The sequence below is a fragment of the Oncorhynchus mykiss genome, chromosome 23, assembly GCF_057628025.1.
Source record: "Oncorhynchus mykiss isolate SJ-2025 chromosome 23, ASM5762802v1, whole genome shotgun sequence".
Taxonomy (NCBI): domain Eukaryota; kingdom Metazoa; phylum Chordata; class Actinopteri; order Salmoniformes; family Salmonidae; genus Oncorhynchus; species Oncorhynchus mykiss.
This window is the reverse complement of record NC_143044.1, coordinates 8,048,887-8,057,500: the sequence shown is the minus strand read 5'-3', so window position 1 is coordinate 8,057,500 and position 8,614 is coordinate 8,048,887. Positions and strand designations below refer to the sequence as shown.

General features: G+C 43.2%; 1 protein-coding gene across 2 annotated transcripts in view; it reads right to left on the bottom strand.

The window, feature by feature from the left end:
- Positions 1 to 6,284, bottom strand: part of LOC110502358 (leucine-rich repeat-containing protein 73) — a 17,424-nt gene extending 11,140 nt beyond the window's left edge. Inside the window, exons 1-3 of one of the 2 annotated variants that reach the window (XM_021580319.3) lie at positions 5,202 to 6,284; positions 4,707 to 4,867; positions 4,113 to 4,235 (exon numbers count right to left, since the gene is read on the bottom strand). In XM_021580319.3, the coding sequence (XP_021435994.1) occupies positions 4,113 to 4,235; positions 4,707 to 4,867; positions 5,202 to 5,506 (589 nt within the window). In that variant the 5' untranslated portion in view covers positions 5,507 to 6,284. Of the gene's footprint in view, positions 1 to 4,112; positions 4,248 to 4,706; positions 4,868 to 5,201 lie in introns of both variants that reach the window. The other variant, XM_021580317.3, reaches the window with a different exon arrangement.
- Positions 6,285 to 8,614: the final 2,330 nt, after the last annotated feature.

Genomic DNA, 8,614 nt, shown 5'->3' with positions numbered 1-8,614 from the left:
CCTCCGTAAATGGCCGGGCTGATTTAGCGATCTCTTCTGCCAAAATAAAACTGGCCTTGACAGCAGCCTGGCCTTGTGATTTGGCTTTTTTGAACAGAGCCTGTCGAGATTTGAGGCCTCGTTTTAATTCCTCTGCCTTTTGTAGCCTTTGTTCCATGTCCATATTCTTGTTTTTGTCCGCGTGTTTCGTTTCATAATGTCGTCTCAGATTATACTCTTTCAGTACCGCCACACTTTCTCCACACAGAAGACACACAGGTTTTCCAGCTACCTTCGTGAACATATACTCCGACTCCCACCTTGTTTGAAACCCCCGGTTCTCAGTATCCACCTTCCGTTTTGCCATTTTTGATGGGTATCTGAAAGTTAATTTTACTGTGATGCTGACGACTGCTGTGCCAATAAATATTGAAATGAAGCAGCCTACTGCTCGGTGCGTCACCTTTGCATTGTGGGAAATGTAGTATTGGTGCGTGTAAAAGATCTGCGGGCTGCCGGCTTGCTGCGGGCCGGTTCTAATAATAAATCAAGATCATCCCAGGGGCCGTAAAAAACCTTCTTGCGGGCCGGATGTGGCCCGCGGGCCTTGACTCTGACATATGTGCACTAACGGGATCAATATGACAACAGCCAGTGAAAGTGCAGGGCGCAAAATTCAAAACAGAAATCTCATAATTAAAATTCCTCAGACATACAAGTATTTCACACCATTTTAAAGATACACTTCTTGTTAATCCCACCAGTGTCCGATTTCAAATAGGCTTTACGGCGAAAGCACCACAAACGATTATGTTAGGTCAGAGCCAAGTCACAGAAAAACACAGGCATTTTTCCAGCTAAAGAGAGGAGTCACAAAAAGCACAAATAAAGATAAAATGAATCACTAACCTTTGACGATCTTCATCATATGACACTCATAGGACTTCATGTTACACAATACATGTATGTTTTGTTCGATAAAGTTCATATTTATATCAAAACATCTCAGTATACATTGGCGCGTTATGTTCAGTAGTTCCAAAAACATCTGGTGATTTTGCAGAGAGCCACATCAATTTACAGAAATACTCATTATAAATGTTGATGAAAATACAAGTGTGATACGTGGAACTTTAGATACACTTCTCCTTAATACAACTGCTGTGTCAGATTTCAAAAAAGCTTTACGGAAAAAGCAAACCATGAGACCAAACAAACCAAAAAGATATCCTCTATATTGTGCAGTCAACAGAAGTCAGAAATAACATTTGAAATATTCACTTACCTTTGATGATCTTCATCAGAATGCACTCCTAGGAATCCCAGTTCCACAATAAATGTTTGTTTTGTTCGATAATGTCCATTTATGTCCAAATAGCTACTTTTGTTAGCACATTTTGTAAACAAAAACAAACTCACGAAGCGCGTTCACTAGGAGCAGACGAAATGTCAAAGAGTTCCGTTACAGTCTGTAGAAACATGTCAAACGATGTATAGAATCAATCTTTTGGATGTTTAAAACATAAATCTTCAATAATGTTCCAACCGGAGAATTCCTGTCTGTAGAATTGCGATGGAACAGAGCTCGCTCTCACGTGAACAAGCGTCACGAGCTCAAGGCATTCTGCCAGACCTCTGACTCATTCCCCTCTCATTCGGCCCCACTTCACAGTAGAAAAATCAAACCAGGTTCTAAAGACTGTTGACATCTAGTGGAAGCTTTAGGAAGTGCAACATCACCAATATCCCACTGTATCTTCAATAGGGAATGAGTTGAAAAATGACCAAACTCAGATTTACCACTTCCTGGTTGGATTTTTTCTCAGGTTTTTGCCTGCCATATGAGTTCTGTTATACTCACAGACATCATTCAAACTGTTTAAGAAACTTCAGAGGTTTTTCAATCCAAACAATAAGCATATATTAGCAACTGGGACTGAGTAGCAGGAAGTTTACTCTGGGCACCTTATTCATCCAAGCTACTCAATACTGCCCCCAGCCATAAGAAGTTAAAAAGAGTACATTTCTCCTAAACCAAGAAAGACTATCATTCATGTTGTTGATGTTAGTTGTGTGTGTAGTTAAGGGCAAGGCGTGCTGCTTTGTTTTGAGCCTACTGAAGCTTTGCTAGGTCTTTCTTTGCTGCACTGGGTAAAAAAGCTATTTTACAACCTTTGTTGTAATAATTGTGTTGTTTGCTCTATAACCTATTCGTTCATACACCCCCGTGATATACAATAAGGCAGTGACAACAAAAAGAAAACAATGACACAGTGACAAAACCGGAGAGAAACATCTGTCCGGTGAAGTCCACAAAATATAAAATATTTAGTGTAACAAACAGTTATATCACCTGCAGCATTGTCAAGCATGTTAATGTTTGACAGTTTACTAATCAACTACTGATTTAGAACCACAGAGTTACCGCAAGTCAGCACAAAGACAACAAGAGCACTGCCTCCGCTATTCCAGCACCATTTAAACATCAAATCAACAAGGTTACAAATGTTTAGTTTAATACACTGAAAACAAACTTAAAGATACCAAAAAAACAGGGGTGCAACTTTGGTTTTAGAAGTGGATGGGGGGAGGCATAACTTTTTTTTCTCTTTTATTCTAGTTGGATAAACACTCCTAACCGACCGTTCGGAGGCCTTCACATGGTCCTAAAGCACACCATTGCCTCGTTTTGTATTACATTTCAATTATAAAACTGGGAGGGACAAAAATGTAATTTCATAATTTTGGGGGGGACATGTCCCTCGTCCCTAGTGAAGGTTGCGCCCCTGCCAAATACTATTTTGTCCAATAAATGTTGCTAAATATCATGTGGCTGTCCATGCTAATGATTTCCGTCTGTGTGTGCATGCGCAAGTATAACAAAAAACGTTGACACCTACTTGTAGTCTAGTTGAACGCTCTCTATCATGTTGGCAAAACGGTCTATGGCTCTGTCATACAGTACACTTTCAGTTTGTGTTGTCCAAGGCTGCCGAGCTAGTGCTTGCTAGCCAAACTTCCTCGCATGGGCAACAAAGTCCAAATCCACATTTCCATCCATGGCTAAGGAAAGGGACGATTTAGCGAGCTAGCTACTGCAAGACATCAACACATACAGAATCTCTCCCCATCGTCGTCAATATGACTTGACCACCCTATGTTACTCCTAGTTACGCTTCTTCAACGTGTTCAATGGTCACATCCTTTGTGCACAATTCCAGTTGATGTTTAGCTCTAAGAGAATGTTTTGAACCAAATACATAATGCTTTTGGTTTTAGATGTATTTAAAATCAGTTCATTGTTTATTACAATATATCAAATGGTGCCCGTGAGGCGGTTCACGTGAGGGACTCGGTATAGAAAATGGTAGGGACACTCTCTCCCGAAGAAATTGGGTAGTGTAACCACCTTAACCCAACACCTAGCGACATCATAGAGGGATTCAGATCTCATGGCTTAACAGCTAAGGTGTTGGGTTGGCAGTAGCCAAACTCAGATTTGAGTCCTGATTGGGGCTACCCCCCAGTCATTAGGAATGTCATTGACAACCCATATTTCAGATGGATGAAATCTGAACGTTTTACACTGTATACTTGCTCCAAAATGACCATAGACGTATAATTCTGTATCACGTGTGCCCTCTAAAATTCAATTTAAACTTAAATGGGGACAACATGACTGCGTTCACACAGGCAGCCCAATTCTAAACTTTTTCCCACTAATTGGTCTTTTGACCAATCAAATCAGAATTGGGCTGCCTTTGTAAACACTATGTTCCTAAAAATGACCTGCTTTCCTATTTCTCTGTAGTGCAAGCAGCCAGGGGGTTGTCATGGAGACGCACCTGAATAAATAAAATAAAAAATGGTAATGCAGGAGGCAACTGGCCCATAAAATGGACGTCTTTGGTATCTCAGGAGTGTTTCACCTCTGAAAAAGTCCCATAACACATAATGGCACAAAAGTTATTTTTTCCAATGCTTGAAGTTCATATTGATTATCCAAAGTTAAAAAGATTTGCATCTCAGTTAAGTCAATAAGAATCTGATTCCTTTTAAGCTGATTCCATATTAAGAAACTAACCGATATAAAGTACAGTAATTGGTTTTGTGTCCTGGTGATTGGTTCTTACCCAGGGGGTTGTAGTCCAAGTTGAGGACTCGGAGCTGGGAGCTGTGGGCCACAGCGATGGCCAGGCGGGCCCATCCCTTGGTTGTGATGCTGGGGTTCGCACTAAGAGTCAGCTCTCTAAGCCCTGTGGGACAGGCTGTCCATCACCATCAAATGACCATCAACTGAGTATAGGCAGAGCCTCATATAACCATATATTATATGTATTATACTCCATTATTGTGTAACTTGAGTCTAATTGTTAACACTACAACGTTTAACACATAATGCCTTCATAAAATCCTTTATAAGGCCTATATAGATGCTTCAGAAATCACTCATAAGCAAATGTCATGCTACATAAAGGACGGCAAAAGATCATTGTGACAGATCTATGTCGTGTCCAATAACAACTTTATGAATGTTCTATAAACCCTTTCTGAGTTGTACATTTGTCTGGACTGTATTTTCTATAATCAAAAAAATGTGTTAACCCACACACGCACGTAGAGAGGACTTCTACACTAGCCTATTGTTTCCAACCACTGTCCCCCGGCAGGCCAGGTTCAGAGTCTGACAGCCCAGTAACAGTGAGAGCAGTGTGGAGTGGCTGTACCTGACTTGGCCCCATCCGGAGGCAGCATGGCACAGATAAGCCGCAGTGCCTCATCCCCCAGCATACAGTCCCCCAGGTCCAGAGACACCAGTGAAGGGTGAGTGGACAATGCAGTGTTGAGGGTGACCAATCCTGCATCTAGGAGGGGGCTTCCATGGAGACTGTGGCATAGGAGAGATGGGAGGAGAGAGAAATGCAGAATATCAGTCAATACAACAATTCCAATGAAGACCTGCCAATTCATTCACCTTTCAATCTGGATAAAGCATCAAATTGACATCAACTTGAGTTCATGCTCATGTGCATAATCATGGTAATTGGCGGTCAGGTCCCCCATTTAATGCCTTGGACAGCTTTTACTGGATCACAAATTGAGGCACCCATACTGATTACAATTAGTTAATAGACTACAGTAGCCATATCAACCTCTAACATCAACCAATCAATCAGTCAGACCGACACACCTTATTCATTGTGATCTACTAGGCTACTTACAAAAGGGTCTGGATCGATCTGTTTGTCTTGAGTGCATCTGCGAGATGCTTGGTTCGGTTGATGGTGGAGACCACACCGAGGTTCATGTTGAGTTGCGCCAGTGAGTGGGACTCCGCCACACCACGACACACCCGTCCAAAGTCTCGGTCCGAAAGCTGACATCCCCTGATTGACAGAAGCCTCACACTGTTCTCTTTCAGGCTGTCACAAATATCCTTGATCTCAGCTCCCGACAGTGTCTCTCCCGTTATTTGAATAGAACCTGGTAGCATTTTGGTAAATGTGTCTACTAGGCTACATGACATTCGAGGTTTGTGCCCAGTTAAGAAATACGTGCATTTTAAGCATAGGCATACAACTATCCGACGTTGGTGGGCTGTTAAATGACATCTCAAAGTCAATATGCTACTGTTTAGGATATACGATATTTACCACAAATCTGCAAGCCTCTCAAGTGTTGCAGCTGGTTTAATTGAGCGTTTCTTATTAGGCTATGGATAGAGGAAAAGCACGCAAGGTGGGTTTTCTGAAGTTAAATCGATCATAAACCCCATGCGCTGTTTCAAGCCCTGACATCATAACCTACTGCTACAATGTAGCTAAATACTTAGCGATTCTTCTGTACCCCGCAGGCCATGGATTGATACATTTGTCCGTACATACTAGACACGTTCAAGGAAAATATAATGTGCCGTTTTCCAGGTCCTCATGCATAACAAACGGTTTGCGTTCCTGTCATGTTTAGAGCTTCGGTTTATAGCGCTGACGCGAAGGCGATCGTTTGTTTGCCACGGTTGCAGTTATCGGTTATGCACACACTTCTTGGTGTCATCAGAAACGGCATTGCAATAGTGTCTGTCACATGTTGTTCTCAATTAGCTTACTATACTAATGCAGTCTTCCTCATTCAGGGCGCGTGCGCGCACCCTCCTCCCCGAAGCGTCTGTGTGGCTGCAGTGACCTCGGGAAACATTGCAGGGCTGAGCAAATGTTTCTCCAGAAGGAAAAATGCAAGTCGAGGGCAAAGATGGCCGTGTTCTCAATATAGTATTGCTATTGATCACGTGCTGTGCTGGTCTGCCCTGCCCAAATACATCACCTGGCTGTCTGTACCACACCCATAGCCCTTGGTCTTTACATTGGATTTCCTCAAATTAGTGCATAGTGTAACATGATCACCAAATAGATAGGCATGTTATAAAACTTTTCCCAATTAAAAAGTTTTGTAATATTACCAGAATTATTACACTACATTGTGTTTTTAATTTAGCAGTAAAAGTACCTTAATAGGCCTATAATAAACTCATGAGAACCGTAACATTGTACTGTTCTCTGGGTCAAACTCAAGATGGCCCCTTAAATAATACACTGCTCACTAAAATAACACATCCTAGATCTGAATGAATTAAATATTCTTATTAAATACTTTTTTCGTTACATAGTTGAACGTGCTGACAACAAAATCACACACAAATTATCAATGAAAATCAAATTTATCAACCCATGGAGGTCTGGATTTGGAGTCACACTCAAAATTAAAGTGGAAAACCACACTACAGGCTGATCCAACTTTGATGTAATGTCCTTAAAACCACTCAAAATGAGGCTCAGTAGTGTGTGTGGCCTCCACGTGCCCGTATGACCTCCCTACAATGCCTGGGCATGCTCCTGATGAGGTGGCGGATGGTCTCCTGAGGGATCTCCTCCCAGACCTGGACTAAAGCATCCACCAACTCCTGGACAGTCTGTGGTGCAACGTGGCGTTGGTGGATGGAGCGAGACATGATGTGCTCCCAGATGTGCTCAATTGGATTCAGGTCTGGGGAACGGGCGGGCCAGTCCATAGCATCAATGCCTTCCTCTTGCAGGAACTGCTGACACACTCCAGCCACATGAGGTCTAGCATTGTCTTGCATTAGGAGGAACCCAGGGCCAACCGCAACAGCATATGGTCTCACAAGGGGTCAGAGGATCTCATCTCGGTACCTAATGGCATTCAGGCTACCTCTGGCGAGCACATGAGGGCTGTGCTGCTCCCCAAAGAAATGCCACCCCACACCATGACTGACCCACCGCCAAACCGGTCATGCTGGAGGATGTTGCAGGCAGCAGAACGTTCTCCTCGGCGTCTCCAGACTCTGTCACGTCTGTCACGTGCTCAGTGTGAACCTGCTTTCATCTGTAAAGAGCACAGGGCGCCAGTGGCGAATTTGCCAATCTTGGTGTTCTCTGGCAAATGCCAAACGTCCTGCACGGTGTTGGGCTGTAAGCACAACCCCCACCTGTGGACGTCGGGCCCTCATACCACCCTCATGGAGTCTGTTTCTGACCGTTTGAGCAGACACATGCACATTTGTGGCCTGCTGGAGGTCATTTTGCAGGGCTCTGGCAGTGCTCCTCCTGCTCCTCCTTGCACAAAGGTGGAGGTAGCGGTCCTGCTGCTGGGTTGTTGCCCTCCTACGGCCTCCTCCACGTCTCCTGATGTACTTGCCTGTCTCCTGGTAGCGCCTCCATGCTCTGGACACTACGCTGACAGACACAGAAAACCTTCTTGCCACATCTCGCATTGATGTGCCATCCTGGATGAGCTGCACTACCTGAGCCACTTGTGTGGGTTGTAGACTCCATCTCAAGCTACCACTAGAGTGAAAGCACCGCCAGCATTCAAAAGTGACCAAAACATCAGCCAGGAAGCATAGGAACTGAGAAGTGGTCTGTGTTCATCACCTGCAGAACCACTCCTTTATTGGGGGTGTCTTGCTAATTGCCTATAATTTCCACCTGTTGTCTATTCCATTTGCACAACAGCATGTGAAATGTATTGTCAATCAGTGTTGCTTCCTTAGTGGACAGTTTGATTTCACAGAAGTGTAATTGACTTGGAGTTACATTGTGTTGTTTAGGTGTTCCCTTTATTTTTTTGAGCAGTGTATATATTCAATGGATTAATGAATAAGCAAGCCTTCATGGTCGAATTGCTGCCTCATTGATAGTCACCCAGGTTGAGGATGTGGAAGCTAAGTATTGAGACCCTCCCACTGTGCCTCTCATGTCTCCTTGCAGAACCACATCCTACAGCTACCCTAGAGAGAGGAGAGTGAAAACAGAGAACTAATGGAGGGCATGGCTATGCTGCATCCAAGTCTCCATTGTTCAATGTCGGACATAATTCACCTTGCCATAACCCATTTACAGTGGGGCAAGAAAGTATTTAGTCAGCCACCAATTGTGCAAGTTCTCCCACTTAAAAAGATGAGAGAGGCCTGTAATTTTCATCATAGGTACACTTCAACTATGACAGACAAAATGAGAAAAGAAATCTAGAAAATCACATTGTAGGACTTTTTATGAATTTATTTGCAAATTATGGTGGAAAATAAGTATTTGGTCACCTACAAACAAGCAATATTTCT